This window comes from Tachypleus tridentatus, chromosome 11 (genome assembly GCF_004210375.1).
Source record: "Tachypleus tridentatus isolate NWPU-2018 chromosome 11, ASM421037v1, whole genome shotgun sequence".
In the NCBI taxonomy this organism is placed as follows: domain Eukaryota; kingdom Metazoa; phylum Arthropoda; class Merostomata; order Xiphosura; family Limulidae; genus Tachypleus; species Tachypleus tridentatus.
Genome location: NC_134835.1, coordinates 56,739,546 through 56,759,179, shown reverse-complemented (window position 1 = coordinate 56,759,179; position 19,634 = coordinate 56,739,546). Strand labels below are relative to the sequence as shown.

The window sequence follows — 19,634 nt, the reverse complement described above, 5'->3', positions numbered from 1 at the left end:
GGGATGGTTGATAGGGGTAGTTGGTGGTGGGGTGTCAGTTAGATCGTTCAACTCTAAAATAAAAAGAAATGAAACCATAGGTTAATAAGTGGTTGTCATGGTTTTTAAAATGAGAGAAAATATTCATGAAGTGGGTATGAAGCCCTGCAGTACTTGAATGGATTTGATGGATGACACAGATAACATAGTTTGGTGTCTTCATAAGTGCAGAGAATATCTCTTCAGGAGAGATTGAGAAATTAACACCCCTCAGAAAGACAAAAGAAAGGTTTTTGTTATATTTCTGAAAATTGCAGTTGATGGGTGGTGCTGAATAGAGAACATAGATAATGTAAGTCAGTGGGTGCAAGAGGCTGAAAAAATATTCCACCCCTTTAAAAACTCTCATTTGATGTGATATATGCTGGCATTTGCCTTGTATTGTCAGAGGAAGGCATTTATTTGGCTAAGGGAGTAGTCCTTTGGAATGTTGTCAATAATGACAGATGAAACATCTGGTAATGCCACCCACTTAGTCTAACAGAGCAGAATGGAACTGTATGGTATCAGGAACTCAGTCACTTGTAACCCACCTTGAGTATGAAAATCCTGTTTTCTCTTATCCTTGGCAGTAATTCTGATTTTAAATTTTCAAAGGGGCCTGAAAGATAATGGGGTAACAAGAAACTGTTCATTCGTTTTGCTCTACTTGCAGAATTACAGGTGATTTTTTTTTTTTTTGTGAATGAAGTAAATTTTAAAATAATGGATTGAAATTTAAATGACTTGCTTAAGATATATTAGAGGGCTGTAAAAGTAAATCACTGGTGATTTGTTGAGTGGTTTACTTTACTAGAGTGTGAAATAAGCATAGATAATGAATAACTGAATCTCTTCAGAAAAGCTTTGAGTGCCTCAAGAGGAAAACAGGAAGTTACTATGAAGAAATGGAAGGCTTAAAGTGTTGAAACACAATGTAGTTGTTGAAACAGAACAAAGCTGTAACCAAACACGTAATGAAAACACAAGTTTTGTGAAGTATGTGATCTATAAATGAATCATAGTAAAACAGGGATTAAGCAATGACATAGAAACAGAGAAGTTTTTAGTAAACTTGATATAGTTTTGCACTACATTTTGTGTACTTATAATTTGAAAGAATTGCTTTGTTAAATATTGGCTAGGGTCTAGCAATAATTTCGTGGTGAGCAGAGCAAGATAGCTCTTTGTGTAGCTTTGTGCATAATACTAAAACAAACCTATCTACCAGTCTCATCATATTCATCTAACTGGAAACAAACAAAGTCATGATAACCAAGTAATGAAATGGGTGGAGACTTGAATCTTCTGTTGATTGAACTTTATCAATTACATGTATACATCAGCAGGTTAAGCAGACATCTAGCTGTTAAAATATATTTATATGTGAATACCCTTCCCCTGCAACCTGATATGTATGTACAAACTTACCATCAACAAATTGAAATTTGTGATTATTTAGTAGGATAAATATGCCATGGTAAGTCTATCAAGATAGTATGTAATAATGCATGCTTTTAATCCAATTTAGCAATATCACAAACTATCTTGATAGCTTTACTATGGCATATTTATCCAACTAATGTATAGTGTTTTTGTTAAAGATTTTACAGTTATATAGCATATTTTGAGGAATTTGTAAGAACAACATTAATGTTAATTTCTCTGTTTCTTTTAAGCTAAGTACAAAGCTACACAATGGGTTATCTGTGCTCAGCCCATTACAGGTGTTAAAATATGGTTTCTAGCATTGCAAGATTCCGGCATCCCTGTGCTACTGGGGACGTGGATTTGATACTCACTATTATCAAATCATATATTTAACTAAAACAAACATTAATATTAAAATATATATATAATAGAAATCCGTTACACTTTGTACTTAATTAAGAATAAACAAAATCAAAATTGGAAGTAAAATTAATTTTAGTTCTTGCTTTTCAAGTTCGTATGTTATGTTGCGTTGTAGTATGAACCTTCTCGCGATTCATGACATGCGCACGTTTTAGTGATGTTACGATAGTACAGATTGTAACGTAACATCATTTTAGCGTCTATTGATTGATTGAGAGACAACACACTGCTATATTGTGGTGTGAATGACTAAAAAAGATAATCCTCTAAGGTGGCCTTTGGCCCTCTTTCAGGGGGCATAAAGTGTTTCATCTGAATTTTGTTTGCACAAGAGGTTCACTATTTTTACACTTCAGCATGGGGTCATCTTTATTTCATTATGAAAATTCCTGGGAACTCTCTTCCGTTTCGGTGGAGCCCAACATGGCTAGTTGGTTAAAGCACTCGAGAGCTTTGCACGAAATTCAAAACAAAAATAATCATTAAGAATTTAGCTGTAGTGTTCAGGCTGTTCAGTCAAAATGTTTCGATGTTGGTCACTTCAATATATATTGGTTGCTTTGTATACTACTGTACTTGGTTTTGCCTATAGATTATTGCAAGTACTTTAATTTAAGCGCATAGCCACCGATGAACGCTGTGCCATATTCGACAAGGCTTTAAAGTTCAGTTATTCACATCAGTTAGTAATGTTTAAAAATATCGAATTTTACAAACAGTTTTTTGCCTTTTTTTTGAGTTTATACGGTTGATTATGAAATATGGCGAGCATTTCTCTTATTTCATATTGATAAAAATATATACTGTAGAAATATTCATTTTGTAATTCAACTGTTAAGTTCTTTAGTGTGACTCGATAGCATTGACTTACCGATACTGCTGTTTACTAATAGTTGCAGTAATAGGAATCTTAATCCCAAAATAACAACAACGAATGGAAACGGGACGTGTGTTTGGTGTTGGCCCGGGTGTATTTATTGTTGCTGTTATTTGGTCTCTTGCAGTGTTTGTTTTTTTGGCTGTTTCTAGAACGAAAAGAGCAGGAGCTAAGTAAGTATTTTAAGCCTAGGTTAGCCTATTGAGTTTGAGCTTTAGCTCAATCATTGCGAAAAACATTTATCGCGAGGCGTAATTTCATCAAAATTTTAATGATAATTTTTTTAAAATTTTAAATACAGTGGAACACAGCTAAATGAAAAATACGCCTAACATAGCCTAAATTAAAGGGGTGGTTGACATGTTGCTACGTAAAACAAAGTAGGTTCGGAAAGATTTGGACAAATCATAAAATAAAAACCCAGTCAACAACTTGAGACAGAGCGTTTGGAACTAGAAGTTAGATATATTAGCATTTCATGGATGAATTACTACCATTGACTGTTAAACGTTTTATTCCTTGCACTTAAAAATGAAGGTTTTTTGAGGTTTTTACTTAAGAGTTCAACAGCAGGCTTAGGGCACAAATTACATTACATATTTTACATCAAGTAAATTATGTTTTAATTTTTAAAGAGTGAATGGTAACTGAATGCTTGATGACAATGTGTAAGAGACATACTGTGTGATTTCTCTAGCACTTAGTAATAGTGTGATTAACAAATAGAATAAGTTGCCACAGAAAGTAATAGAGGCAAACACTTAAAAAAATTATAGAGCTTAAAATGGAAACTTGTAATTTTGTAAAATATAAATTAAAAGTTGGGTTTAAATTTTTATTTAAGGTTAGGTGTGCAACAACAGTGTTGAAGAACCAAATGATCCCTTGTCTTTACATGATGTTAAGTTTTCAGTGTTAAATTTTTCCACTGTTATTAATATTAAAATATTAAATCCAGAAAGTTGCTGTGCTATTGGAAATAAGCTGTGTTGATTTGACAACTTTTATGATTATTTTCTTTCATACTGATGAGAGAAAAGAATTATAAGTTCAATGAGGTATTTTTGTACAAAGTTTTGAAACAATGTTGAATGGGCTAGCAGAAGCTTAGTGGTTAACGTGCCAAACTAAATTTTAGATTAACAATTTGAGGATTCACATTCACAATCTGTTGCCACATTTTGGGTGCATTGATCCACAATAATAGTACAGGAGTGATTTTAAAATCTTACTAATACTATTTGGTCAGATAAGATTATCTCCATAGTTGTCAATTCAACATGAAGGATGGCTGAAAAGAGCTACCACATGTTGTTTTGTACAAATTTCTGGAACATTGAATTCAAGCTAAACAAGTTCTTGTAAGGTGAGTCTGTTCTCTCTCTTATGTTGAAGTGAGAAACTGTTAGAAAAAAACTGAGAAATTTGTAGAGAAAAAGTTTTGTGATACTGATACTATTTGTCATAAAACATTAAAGAAGCTTAACTAAAAGTTATTTTTGAAAAGCATAAAATATTTTCCTGAGGACTAATGCCTAACAAGAAATAACAAAGTTTAATGCTTATGAAAGGTGAGTAGTAATTATAAAATTAACATTGTGCTAGTAGTGATGAAAAGCAAATAGTAGTAATGAAAGAACATCTTTCCATTTGGGAGAACTTGAATGGTGAGGAGCTAACAGGGAACATTTTAATTATTTTGTGAATAATTTTAACATTTTTTTGGGATAGTAGTATTTCCATATTTGCCAGTGATGCCAATAAAGTTGATTCACGGGAGTGTCAGTTATACCAAAGGTCTTCATAGTCATAAAAGAAGAGTTAGAATGGGAAAAACTAGATTCATTGGATTCAAATGTAAAATAGTGCCCATAAAACATGAAAATTTAAAAAGAATATTGTGTATAAAATGAGCATCATTACAAACCTGTATAACAAAAGTGGATATAGGTGCAATAATTGTTATTAAACACCTGAAAACTTGGCCAGTGCTTTATATGTTTTGGAAAGAGGTAATTGAGTATTACAGTTTATTTACAGAATTGTTTTTATTCTAAGTGGGGTACTATATTTTTTAGCAATAATAAAGCATAGGTTTACATACTGGGTTTAATTTTGATGTTCCTACTTTGTGTAGGAAAGATAACATGTTTCAAAGAACAGGGAGATGAATTAGTACCTAGAGTGATAGCTGTATAAGTAATTTGATCTAAGAGAAGAAATTTAGATTTGTATGTACATACAAACTTTTATTCTTGAAGCTTTGAGAAATATACAATTGTAATATAAATAATGGAAAAATACTTGATTCTGTTATGTCTGTGAGAAAATCTTTATAGTGACATCTGGATCCCCCTACTTCTTAAACTCTTGGATCTGCCCATGGGAGATTATCAGAAAATTGAATTAGATAGCAAACGTTATGTAAATTGAAAGGAAGCTAAATGTATCAACACATCCCAATTTATTTTGTTATGAACATGTGTTTTGGAAAAGAAAAGGACCTTGACAACTGTGTCAGTTGAATTTTTTTTAGGCAAGATTATATTAAACTATGAGCTCTTTTTTTTTTTCCTTTTATTAGCTATATTTATGTGCACCTGCACATCAAGCATGGAGCATGCTTATACCTGATTTCATTTTATTACTCAAAGAATCTATTCCCACCCTCAAAATGGAATGATTTTAGGCAGGATTAGAGTAAATTAATGTATGAAATATTGGGTGTGGTTGAACACATCAATTGTGCACCTGACTCCAAGACTGTAATTAGATCTCAAATCAGTCAAGAAATGTTGTAGCTATGATCTAAAAGTTTGTATTTAAATAAAGAAACATAATTCCCTGAGCCCTTTAGACCTGAAAGTTTCCAAACCAAAATATCTTCCAAGGAATTTTCCTTTGTTTTTTTAACTGTGCACCACTCCCCAATTGCAATATTGCAATGGATCAATGAGCAGCTTTGCGTGAGGATTCTCTGCTCACTGGTATAGGTCCTTTAGGACAGTGCAATCAGGTGGGGTATCTTAACTGTAGTAGCCTTAAGAAAGGCTATAAACTACCTGGGATACACATTGCTTAATATGTATACACAATATGTAAATGTACTGCTTGCTGTATCCATCATATGCTAGGACAACTAGCACACGTCTTAGAGCTAAAACTTCATTGTATGGTCATTAGTAGTCACATTTTTGTAGATTGTACATGAATGCTCAGTGTTCATAAATTTGCAAAGGCCCACACATGGTTTGTCTTATGTTCTGGTCAGTTGAGAAATTCTTAGATCAATTTATGTGAAGTGTCAGGCTTTTAATGATTATTTCGATTTTAAAAGGCCACATAGACTAGGAGACCTTTTACAGACCCATTGACATTGTTGTGGGGTCATTTTGGGTCCCTGCAAATTTTCTATCCCTGTGTCCTGATGGAGAAGTAGACTGATCTGTCACATTGCAATTTACCAATTCAGTTGAGATCCCAAGTCCAACTATTTTATGGATGGGTTTGAAGTAACTCATCTAGGGTTCAGAGCAAGACCAGTTAACATAAGTCTTCAAATGTGTTTCCTGTGTTTTTCTTACTCATCACTCAATTTTTCTTATTATCATACAAATCAAAGGAGATCATTTTGAAGGAGGTGACAGTTCTCCCTCTGGTGGTGCTCCTCAAGGAGTGCTTGTCAGACTGAGTATAAATACAGTGTGACCTCTTACTGTTGTCATTCAGATGTCAGGTTCCTGGATGTATAGCTTGTTGTGATAGTGGAAATGTGCTTGTTTTGTAGATCAGTTTGGACAGTATATGTGTTGGTTCTACTGAGCTTGAAGTGAAGATGGTGTGAATCTGCCTTCTACCAAAGATCAGAGGTTATATTCCTAATACCACTTGGAATTGACCTGCTGTATGTAGTCCATCACACTCTAGCCACTTTACACTTTGGAGTACATTCAATTTCACCTTTCAACCACATAACTGTGTGTAGAGGATTCATCTACACACTGTTTTCAACAACATTAAGAGTATGACATCATGTGGTTTGAATTCAAATTCAACTGTTTTTCTCTCTCTTTAGGTCTTGTTTCTATTTTGTTTTGTTTTTATACTAGTGTCTGTCAAACCTCTTTTTATACTGGGTGAAGAATATATCTGGTACAAATGTGATGTGATCTCTTACTATGATTTTCTGTTAATTCTCCCAGTATGAGCTCTGTCAATTTGATCAACTTTCTGACCTCTTTGTACTCAAAGTTCTTATAGAGTTGATACTATTAACTTTTAATATCATTTGTATGTCTCAAAAAATTGGCAGTTTTTCAGTAAACATTACAAGTCTTTCATATATAAAAAAATCATATTTTTAGTGAAGTTTGTTTAAAAAAACTAAGAAAAGAGTTTTCTGTGAATATATTGAGCACTTGTTTTGCATAGTATGTATGCAAAGTGATTTTTCATGACAAAATATCAAATTCATTTGTTTAATACCTAAAACATCCTACATGTATTTCATATGTTTATTTTTGGTAAAACTTTATGCTTTATCTCTTTTTTTTCTCAACCCTAGCTCTATACAATGTTGGTCAATTTGACCAACCTCATGACCACCAACAAAAAAAATGAAATAAGTCTAAATTACTTTTTTTCTTTCTAGAATGATTTCAAATTTCAAATTATACTTTGAAACTGAATTTGTTTACCCTAAATAGCTTTAAACTTGTAACACTATAAATATATTTATATTTTATAGTTTTATTACCCATTGAACTATTATAAATTGTGATGACGAGAAACCCACTTTTAAGTAAAAGTGTATCTCAAGATGCTGATATGGGTATTAAAATTCATCCTAATAAATGTTTATTTATTTATTTTAATAGAAGTTTTAATACCCATACCAGCTGTTTTAAGATAAATTATAAAATGTAAATCACTTGGAAAATGCAGAGGTTTATGGTAAGTTATTAAATTATGTTACACATCAGCTGCTCATGTGCATGCCTTATGAAATATTTTTATTATATTATTATTTATTTTACCTAATCTGACTGTAACTAAAGAATCTCTGTTTTTACATTATTTCTTACTGTTCATGTGTATTCTTCATTTATTATTATAAAAGTAATTAAAAAGTGCTTATTTTAATCATCTTTTTCTTCCTGTTAATTGTTTGACACTTTACCCTCCTTTAATACCACTAAGTGTAGTAATGCACTAAATAATTTTTATTTGATTAAGTCATGCACCAAAGAGCATAGACTAATAACATGCAAAAAGTAGACAATTTCCCATAACTCTCATACTTTTGTGGTTTTCTGTGTGACAGGAGCTGTTACAAATTCATCCAAGCTAATTGTTATATTTTCTGTGGAATGAAGCTTGTATTAACAGTGAAATTGACATCTCTATATTCAGAAAAGAATGTAACATAATATATAATTTGATAGATAAAAACATTAGCTTTCTACTGTTTATAGGTAATATAGAATTAAACAAGAGAGAGAGAACTGTTACCATATTTTGAAAAAGATGATGTGATGTATGGGTGTAGTAAGAGGGGTCTGGTTTTCTATTTGATAGCTCTGTAAATAAATAGAATTGAAGGCTATAAAAATCATAGTTTGTATTAGCAATGATGAGTTTATAGTGAGTAAATTGTGTTTAATTTTGCCCTTATTGGAGGGGTGATGGATAAAATGAAGATACTTAGAGTAAATGTATCATACTAGAGGAAGTTCAGGATTTTTTTAAATATTGCCTTATAAAATTAAGAACTTGAAACCTGTATATAATTAAAATATGGATTATTAGCTTAGATTTTGGGATATAATAATTGTTATAGCACAAACAAAAAGTGGATTAATAAAAAATTTGAATGTAAATCACTGAAGCATTGTGACGTGCAGTAAAGCATGCCTGTCACAATACAGCTATAAAGATCATCAAGAAATGGTGTTTTTCAAATATGCCTCTCTATCTTCTCATTGTGGGATTCTAGTTTATATGTATATATAGGTAATGTACCATACCATAAGTAGTTTTCCTATACTGAAAATATATTTCTGATACATACTTACCACCTTTCACATTTTACAATTGTTCTCCCCACTGAAAACTGGAGCTTTCTTTTCTGCTGAACCTTTAATTGATAGTTTAGTAGAGTTGAATAGAAAAAGAGGATGTGTCATACTTCTGTTGGTGGAGGGTTGTCATGTGATGATTTACATGCGAGATGCAATTGAACCACTACAATTGTGGATGGCTTGTGGAATGCAAAAAACAAAACTGCATATGGAGAACAGCACTGAAAGAGAATAGTTATATGTTTGAGAGGAGGTAAGTATCTATTGGAAATACATTTTCATTGTAGGAAAATTATACTTCTGTTCATGCTGGTAAAATTGCCAGACGTAAATTTAAAACATCAGTATCCAAACAGATGGCAACTAATGAGTTCTTATTTGAGAAGGATAGTTTGTGATCTGGATATAGTAAGTAAATGTTAATTTCATTTGTTACTAACAAGTATGCTGTTACAAAGCATTTTTTGGTCTAAGTAACCATGTTGAGTTAAAAACTTGCCCTAATTTTCCTTTATTTTTGGTAACATTCCTAGTTTCATTAGAATTTAAAAGTTAATATATTTTCTTAGTGAAATGTCTGTAAACTAAGTAAAGCTAACAGTTTATTTTTACTAAAATTGTGAAAATACCTTTTAGAAGAAAAACAACAAAAACCAATTATGTCAAAGTTGTATTACAAGGATTAAATTTGTTACTCAGTATTGTAAACTTTTAACTGTTTACAGTACAGCAACTATTTATCATTTTTGAACTTAGATTATGAATTACTGATCTAAAACAAAGTTTTATCTGGTTCAAAACTGAAAAGGTGACAGTTACACATTAATTTTAATTTGTATGTATATTCAGGCATATTTTTGACATTATTGTCTGACTGTATACTGTTGTAGCTGTTACTCATTAATTTTAATATTTCTTGTTTTTACAGAACAGGAGGGTTAGCTACCATTTGTGTCTTGGTTGTTGTTGCTGTAATTCTGTTTTTGATCCCCCGTGAGCAGCATGATACATCAGAAAAGAATGAGTTTGAAATGTTTGACAGACTCTTCTATTGGAGAGTTGGTCTTCTTATTTTCATGGGTATATCCTTTGTTGGTGGATTAATATGTGTGCTTGTAACATCTTGGATGGAACCTGTGTTTGCCAAACCTCTTAAACAGTCTAAACAATGGACTCTATCTATGAGTGGGCAGTAAAAAGTGGTAAGTATTTAACTATAATATTTCAATCTTAAAGTAACTAATATGTAGAGATATAAAACAACCTTCTTCAGAACTGTCTTTCTGGAAGCACAGTGCAAATACAATTAATGAAACTGTTCACTGTCAGCCATCCAAATAGTTTCACATCAAGTAAAATTATCTTTGAAATATTAAGTGTGTCCTGCATTTGAACATGCACAGTCAACAAAACCTTTTGAATAAACAATTCTGAATTTTGTTTATATGTTGTAAAACATGCATTTTTTACCCATACTTTTTCACTCTCTTGCTTCAGTGTGACTTACTGTAAAATTATCAAGCAATCTTACACAACTTGTGTATTTCCACAGTAATTTAATTTTTTTTTCCTTTTAATTGACATAATATTCAGTTTGTTATGAGGTTCTTTCTGATAGAATTTTCAGAATTTCTTTTATGTTCCATAATTTGTCTCAAGTGCATGGCAAAATTGGGGGATTGTGTATCAACTGTAATAATTCAGTGTTTGTATAATTGTATACTAACATTTTTAACTACTGCCTAGTAATTAGTATAATTTACTAATTGATCACATTAAACTAATCAAGTATTTTTACAAAATGTTGTAAAAAATCTGTTATCCTTATGCAGGGAATAAAATATCGGGGTTTGCATCATAATTTGTGAATCACTTTCCTCTTTGTGTAACATTATGCGTGAATCGTTCCTTTCTGTTGTATGTTGCCTTTGAGACTTTTAACAACATAGTGAAAGTGTCATAACATTTCAGCTGAATATATGAAAGATAAAGCTGATGTTTTTATCTCAAATATTAAAACCAAAAGGTCACACACTTTGTCAGGCACATTGTTTACATACACATTTATAGCAATCTGTTCATGACATTTGGAATGAGTCTGGTTAGCACCCATAACACAGACAACTATGACTGACCACTTGACCATTTTTATTTGAATGCTGTTGTAGTACTATAACATTTAATACAACATGTGTATCTTCATGAAATATGGCATACTTTTAGTAAACATTACATGTCATTTGTATACAAATCTGTTTTTTAATGAGGTATTTTTACCAAGTCTTTTTTTTAAATCAATCTAAGTGTAAAATGGTTTTCGTGTTAAGTACATGTCAAATGTTTTTTTTAATAAAATATTATATTTTATCATTATTTTCTGTACACTAACTTTATACAAGTTTTTAAAGTTGAATGATCTTGTACTATTTGGCCTTATAGGTTTAAGTCACTTGGGGAATGTGCAGCTCATGTTATGCTGTCAAATTACATTACCCGTGAGCTAGTCCAGGCTGTGAGTGCTTCATGAAAATTCTTTTTATTATTATTAATTATTTTACCTAATTTATCTTTAAATAACTGAAGAGCTTTCTATTTTTACCTTTCAGTTACTTTTACAATAATAAAGAAAGAATACATATAAGAAATAAAAACTTACTTGTGCCTTCTTTTTTGTTGTCAGCAACACTAAACCAAACACTAATAGTAAACTAAATAATTTCCAAAACTAACCCAAATTTTCTGACTTTTTCACTAGAGTCATTATTGATTCATCCAAATTAATTGATGTGTTTCCTGTACAAATCTTGTACAGAAAAAATAAAATTATCAATTTTCGTAGGATAGTTAATAAGCTGGATTAATTTGAAAAAATTAGTTGTGATAACCTTGTTTAGTTGCAATATTTTCCAGTCACTTCTTTCTCTGGGTATTTGGTTTTCCATCATTTTGTGATAGCTGAGGTGTCTGAAATTTTTTTGCAGTTTTAAAGTTTTGCTTTATTTTATATATTAGGAGCTGTTTTGTGTATGAAATGCAATGTATAGTGCAATTACATATTGAGGTTTGAAGCTAAATAAATATATTATTTTAATAAAAACACACCATTTACCTCTTTTTTTTTTTTCATTAGTGGCTGTATTTTAAGAAAAAGGTAAGATCTTTATTGCTGGTTTTATTGTCATAGCATGCTAAAATGATAAATGTTAAGAAGACACTAAGCAGATTTTGCTAATCAAATCCACCAAATTATATTGTCATTGTCCCCTTTTATATGGAATGGCAAAAAATACAAAAATAAAAGTTATAATGCTAAAAACTAGATTTTGCTGCTCAGTGTGGACTGAACACATATAGCCTATTATATAGCTTTGTGATTAACAACAAACAATCATAATGGCAATTTTTCAGTTACTTGGATAGTTGGAATAATCAGAAACTGCACTTTCAGTTAGTTGAGTATAATTGTGGCACCAATGGCTTAAGCTTACCAAACTTTAATTAATTGAAAGTAATTGTGAAAATCATAATGGCAATACTTCCTTTACTGGATAGCTGGAATAATCAAAAATAGTAGCTACTGGAAACTCTGCTTGATTATTTTTGTGACATTAATTGGTTTAATTATAGTTTTGGTTAATCAGTAATTTTACTTAATATTATTTGATGTAATTTATGCTTATAAATAAATAAATTTCCTGCTCTATTTCTTTAGTATCAAGATCATGTTAATGCTCACTGTATGTAACAGTTGCAATCTTCTTTTATTTTTTTTGGAAGACTGAGTTGTGGGTCAGGTTAAATCTAATGATTTCATTTGTTTTTTCCTATTGGTTATTTTTAATTTTTTGAAACTATTTTTATTACACCTGTAGTGGCATGACTCAAGAGATATGATTTTCATACTTGATTCTCTTATTTCTCTCATCTTCTGATAATTTGTTTATGGTACCTATTGAAACTAGCTTTTTTTTTTTTTATTGTGACCCAGCTTTTGCTTTATACACCACTTTATAATTAATTATAGTTTTGAGACGTTCTTTTTTCTTCACCATTATTAGTTATTTTCCTTGTTATTTTAATAATGATCACATATTAGTTTTGAAGGATTCCATAACTGATGGCTCACTGTTATTGTTTCTATTACCATTACTACTCTTGTGTTCATTTGGAACTTGCTTCTGTCACACTATGATGCAAGGTATTCATCTGTTAATCAGCCAGCCGATGTATAAGTGACAATTTTATGAAAGTTTTTTTTTTTTTCATCAAGGTGTTTGGATGATTATTATTTGCATGTCGTGATTGACCTGTGTTCATTTTTCATGGAATGATGTCTCAGTTTATATCCCTTCCTTTTTGATTTGGCTTTGGAACTCCATGTCTACATATATGTAGTCTAACTATAAGATAGTTTTCTACACACATTCAGTGTTAATTGTCACCATTACATGGATGATTATAGGATTCCTCATTAGATTTGTACCATGCATTATCTTAACTTCCCAGTGAATTTCTTCTTTGGAATGGATTGTTCATAAATCAGAATCTTGGTTTAAGCATGCTCTTTCTTTCTCTCAGCTAAGATTTCTAATTAACACTTTTTAAGGAATTTTTTGCCTTTTTCTGTTTAGCTGTGCAATCTCTCATTTGGTGTACATATACTTCTTCACCTTCGTAACATCTATTTTCTGATAAGTGAATGGTGTTTTCTCTTTATATAACAATTCTCACGGACTGTGCTTATTTAAGTTACTCTTGATGATGAGAAACCCACTTGAAATAAAAATGTATTTTAAAATGGCTGGTATGGGTATTAACACTTTTATTAATAAACAGAGAACAATATTTTGACCTTTTTAGGTCATCTTCAGGTTGCTGTCAATGGAACTTTGTGTCATTTGTAGAGTCTATTCTCTGAGCTGTTGTCTTTTTGAATTTTTCCTACTAATTTTTGTTACCTTTTAAAGTGGATTATTTGTGAGTTTCCCATTGTAGGTTGCCCTTTTTTTCTCTGCCTCATTTAGATCTGGGTCTTTCTACTGATGCCTCACTCCAGGGCTTGAGTGATGTGTTGTGAAATGATGACACTTTAATGTACTTACTTTTTGATTTGCAGTTTCTTTAAATATCCCATTCTCAAATTTATCTTTTTAGAGATTTGGGCTATTTCACATGAATGTCAGGAGATCTTTTCTTTGTTATCATTTTGTTGTAGTGCACCAAGATAATTTGACTGTGGTGACACATATTAATAGGCATGGCTGGACTTGATAACATACTGTGTCTTTCTCTGATGCAATCACAGTGACAGTACCTTCTCAGAAAATCACAATGGCAATGCATTCAGTTTTGATACTTTTCCAATTCCAGGCCTAGCTTTTCTGATTACATACCTCTTTCACAATAAAGGGCTTTTCTCTTTCTCTTGCAAATTACAGAGCTGCTTTCTCAGGCACTTTAAGTGCAAAATAAATCATGTGTCTATTTCAGCCTCATTTTTTCAGGTTCTCTCTCTCTCTCTCTCTCTTTTTACATTATGCATCCCAAGATTACCTAGACATTGTCCTTAATGATATTTAACTCTGTTCTTCAGTTGTCTGGCTTCTTCTTTTAAACCATTTGTAACCTGTTCATTCTGCCATCTTCTCTGCTTCCTTTTGTTACTATAACTTCAGTGAGGAAATGTTCAGGTTTTTTTTGCAATTGATGTTTCTTGTACTCTTTAATTTTTTTTTCAGGAAGCTTCTATACTTGTACCTATGGAAGATTTCATACCTGAAACATGGGCTGTGAGAGCAACCATTGTTTCTCTTCTCCTTTTGGATTTCCGATTCTGACTGACCCTAATTTTCCTTATGATGAATGTTTTATTTGTCTATATTGTTGTTCCTATTTTGCAGTAACCATATTTTTTGAGGGAATTGACATAGCATATTTATACATTATGGCAATTCTTGTGCCTCATACATTGTACCATCCATGTGTTGGTGTGTTAAGTTTAACTGTCTTATTTATCGTGATGCTCCTGACCATCTTAAATGTTGACTTCAGGTTACATCAGGTTATAAATGAAGGTTACTTCATTTATGAAGTCTTTGGCCTCATAATTTTGGTATCCTTTAGTGAACATCTTGCAGGCTGAAATGGAAACAAATCTGCATTGTTTGACTATTTCTGCCTTCATCACATCACTATTTCTTCAGAATTCAGGTTTCTACTTGCCACCTGTAATTATTCTACACAGGGGCATAGATCCTGGGGGGGATAATATCCTCCCTTCATTTTAGGTGGGGGTATGATGCATACAATCATCCTCCCTACAGTTTGGTCTGTTGAATTGTTTTATTGCATCACAGGCCTACAAATTGTGTGTTTGTTCTTATGATTCTCATGTTCTTACCAATCGAGTTACATAATTAGGCCTAGATGTAGGCTTTTTTAGTAGCCGAAATGTACATCTTTAATATAGGCATGCTTCTAAGCTTTTCGATCTAAGCGATAGTTCGTACGTATCAGTCAGTAGGCCTAAGTATACATGCAAGTATCGTGGCAACAAGATTACTCTGTGATTGCATGTTTACAGCTTTCAGGTTCACGTAATCAGAGATTACATTACCAATTTGCAAATTGAACAGTCCACACAAGTGGTTGCAAAAATCATCCCCCCCATCAGGTGTAAAAAATCTACACCCCTGCTTTACAACTTAAAGTATGCCATATATTCTCTTAACATACTATTCTATTCTAGAGAATTTATACTGCAGGAACATAACATGGTATTTCACCCAGCTGTTAATGCCACCACCTGTGTTCCAGTGTTAACTTTAGTTAGTAACTTAACAGGTTCAAGACACCTTTGCTGCTCATATAATGGACCTATCTGCCTGAATTAAAATGTGATGTAGGCAAAGAGGCACTCTGTTAAGAAGAACTTTTTTCTGAGCATCCTTTATGTCCAGTGTTTTTTATGAGGCTGGTCCACTGAATTCATAATTCCTTTAATCCATTTCTCCAATTTTTTATATTATTCTGATTTCTACTCAAACTATTTGTCTACATATTTATTCTAATGTAGATTATTACATTCATGCCCTGTAACTTGTAGTTTCATATTTTCAGTTACTTTTGATGTTAATTGGCTTCCCATCTCCTTACTATGTGAATATTCTAGCATTTAGAGGTAACTCTATCTCATTTAAAGTTTAAATGTTTAGAATTAAATTGAGTTGTGAAATGATACCTACCTCTGAAATACCTTCCATAAGACTAAAATTTCATTATCTCTGCAACTTTCAATAAAAGCTATATCACAAGATAGCAGAATATAAATAAAATCTAGAGTAGAGAATTATGGTAAGTGATGTAGGCTCTACAATTCTATAAGAACATGATTCATTGACAACAACAGATCAAGCTCACCAAGGAAAGGGATTAAGTACTTCAAAGGTTATTTTCCTTCTATGAATGTAACATTTCATATAAGAAAACTTGGTATTGATAAACATTTAGAAGGTTTAAAATATTGCAATACAAGAATTTGTATTCTCAAGATGGCTGATATGGATACTAGCACTTTAACTGAAATAAAGTACAGAACAACGTTTCAACCTTCTTAGGTCGTCTTTGTTAACTTGATGTCCTAAAAAGGTCGAAATGTTATTCTGTACATTAATTTAATTAAAGTGCTAATACCCATTCCAGCTGTCATTGAGAATACATTTTTACTTCAAGTCAGTTTCTCATCATCATGAATAGAACAGTTTTTTATACACATTTACTTACACAATATGAAAGTTCAAAGAATAAAGTTATAAATAAAGAGTATATTTCAACCAAGAGTAAATATATTACTTTACATTTTTAATAAATTCAATAAATATTATATTTCTTAGATGTAAGAAATGAAAGTTTAAAAGTTAAAACAATTATTGTTTATTATTGTTTATTAAAACCAAATAAAACTGAAAAATATTTCAAGAAACAGGTCAATATTAAAAAAAAATGAGCTATGAGAAAAAAAGAGAATAAAAGAAGGAAAATAACTTCAGTAATAGATTTTTTATATATTTTAAAAGAAATATTTATATGTAACATAATGTTTAGTAAGAGAACTTAGTATTTCTCTTCTCATAATTAATGAACATCATTATAACAAATTGGCACAAGAGTGTGGTGTAGAAATGTTGTTGCCAATCTACGAATGAAATTTTCAAGTTAGGACAATCCTAATGCCAGTATGACCATTTGGCAACTTAAATGCTGCAAAACTCTCCTCCACTCTGTCCTATGCTTGTCTAGTTGTGTGCATTCTGTCAGTTAAGGACCTGTCCAGCTCTTGATATTGGTTCTCTAACTCTTCTTTGGTCTTTTTTTTTTTTTATGTCCACCTTTACAAATTGTGTGATAACATTATGTAACAGAAATTTTACTTGTTCCTGGGCATAAAGTGTTATTTCCTAAAGTAAATGGAAAAGACCTATTTCTTCTCTTCAAACTTTGCTTTTGTGGCCTGGGAACATATAACAAAAATGTGATGGGAGACTGTGTTTGGAGGCTGATACGTGAAAGTGATATACATTACAGTCGCAAATCTCGAAAAACTACTCACTTCTAAACATTTTTGTATAACTTTAGTATAAATGCATGTAAATCTTGTTTCATATGTTGTTTTATTCAGATCTTATGTAAATGAAGATGTGCAAATTTGCCTGTTTTTACATAGAAAATAGGTTAACTTCTAAATTTTATTATCCAGGTCATAGAAACAAAGTTTGATGGGAATGGTGGCCATTTTCTGTACATAAGAGATTAAGAAATGACATACTATCCAGTAACAAAATTTGTGTTACATAGTGGTAAGATCTGACCAAGTGCATAAAGCATATTTAAGTGTAGATCTAATATAAGTAATAGTATTTTAAAACTGTTTTACTAAAATAACATTTTATAGTATGTTTTTCAGTTGTATTGATTCTAGTTAAGTTTATAAACTAGTATTACAGCATGTCATTTCTTGTATAGGTTTGTAATTATAAGTTAATCATAAATATTTGATTGTTTTAGCTGAGGTTATAACTTTATTACATAATGTATTAAGATACTCAGTTTCAAATTTATATTTATTTAAAAAGTTTACCAATGAAAGGTAATAAATTATATAGTTTTTTTTTCTCCATAAATTGCATCAGAATTTATGATCAGTAAGAGCTATTTCAATATTTTTTTAAATTATCAGTGAGGTAATGGAAGAAGCAGACCAGTAAATAATATCATATATACCTCAATAGAAGTAATAATTTTATTGTGACAGAAAATATTATCAATATATGAAAAAGAGGGAGGTAAAGGATTTTGTACTTCTCCTTGATGTGCAGCAAATTGAAACTATTAATTCTAACAGTATTTCAGTTAAAAATCAATGTCATGGGTTACTTTATAGAGCAGATCATTCCAAAAATTGTATAAAATATTTGTTTCTAAATTAAACTGCAAGTGTGGTTGGGTTTTTTTTACTGGGTTAAGCTTGCTAATAATTAATCACCTTATTTGTTTTAAGACTGAGAAGTAGATAGTTAAATTATTATGTTTTATACATACAACCAAGGTTAACTAGCATTTGATTAGTTTTAAAAGGCTCAGACTTGGTTTTTCAATGATAATTTTGTTTGTTCTTTTCAGGATTTCCAGAAGAAAATAGATTTCCAAAACTTTTGCTTAAATAATTTGAGCAGATTTTAGTATAAAACTTATATTAATCTTTTCAAGATAATAATACACCTCATATATGCAAGATAATATTATTGCCTCTTCAAAGTTGAGTTTATCACTATTAGCATCAACACCATTTATTAAAATATTTACTCTCTTTTAGCTCTTAACTTCATTTTCCACATTACAACAAAGACTTTCATGATTTTTCTTTTCCATTTATGTCTAATTACTTGCGATTTTTTTATTGTACTTTAGTACTTCCTTAAATTTTTGTAATAAATAACTAAAACCAAAATTTGCAGATCACAAGCCTGTTGAACCCATGGGGAGCACATAGGAGATCAGATCCAAATGCAGAATCTTTCCACACTCTCCATATGCCAATACCAGGGAGTCCAAGAGAGGTTTCTAACATAATAATGAACATTACGTTTACTCAGTCTGGTCTGTGTATGTATATTTAACTCAAATAGGTGAACATAGAAGAAAACCATCACGTATGAGTAAGAGCAAATACACATGCCCTATTTGTGTTTTGTGTTCTAATAAAGACTGTTCATTTTGGATTACACTTTGTATCCAGCTTTGTTACTTCATTTTACATCAACGTAGCTAGTAAAAGTAATCGATATCTTGAGTGAACTCCTGTTCTCTAGTGGATCCATCCACTGTAGTGGTGATGTTAATTCAGTTTAACCTGGATGTGTACCACAGGGAAAATAGTTAGGGGGATATTTGCACATGAATGTATACAAGTTACTGTAAAGCCTGGTTAAAATATATAAGTATTTTAACAATTTTTCAAAGATGTGTTTGGGGTGTATCAAACTGAACTTAATTGAATATGATAGTAAAATAGCACAAACTAAATTAATTACATCCCATACCAGTTCTACAACTATCCTGTATCAGGTCTTTGTATAGGGCCAAGTTTTTTTATATTGGGTGTCTGTGGCTTATTGGTGATAAATTTCATCAATAAATGGTCAGTACACAGTTCACTTGTTTTTAAATAATATATTGAAAACAAATCAAGTTTATGTAAAAAAAAAGTATTACACTTTTGGTTATCACAGGTGTATCCACAACTTTAA

General features: G+C 31.2%; 1 protein-coding gene across 7 annotated transcripts; it reads left to right on the top strand.

Annotated features, from left to right (window-relative positions):
* The first annotated feature begins 2,086 nt into the window (after positions 1 to 2,086).
* LOC143232206 (transmembrane protein 218-like) lies at positions 2,087 to 19,109 on the top strand. Of its 7 annotated transcripts, XR_013017432.1 has the most exons (5): positions 2,264 to 2,922; positions 9,758 to 10,031; positions 11,269 to 11,341; positions 17,585 to 17,684; positions 18,843 to 19,109. XR_013017432.1 is itself a non-coding variant. In XM_076467358.1 (4 exons), exons 1-3 carry the CDS (start codon positions 2,807 to 2,809, stop codon positions 17,639 to 17,641), a joined length of 246 nt encoding a protein of 81 aa, XP_076323473.1. In that variant the 5' UTR covers positions 2,087 to 2,806; the 3' UTR covers positions 17,642 to 17,684; positions 18,843 to 19,109. The 7 variants fall into 7 exon arrangements, 3 of the variants coding, with proteins under 3 accessions (XP_076323473.1, XP_076323472.1, XP_076323471.1); XM_076467358.1 differs by lacking the exon at positions 9,758 to 10,031 and having other exon boundaries at positions 2,087 to 2,922; XR_013017433.1 differs by lacking the exon at positions 11,269 to 11,341 and having other exon boundaries at positions 2,184 to 2,922.
* Positions 19,110 to 19,634: the final 525 nt, after the last annotated feature.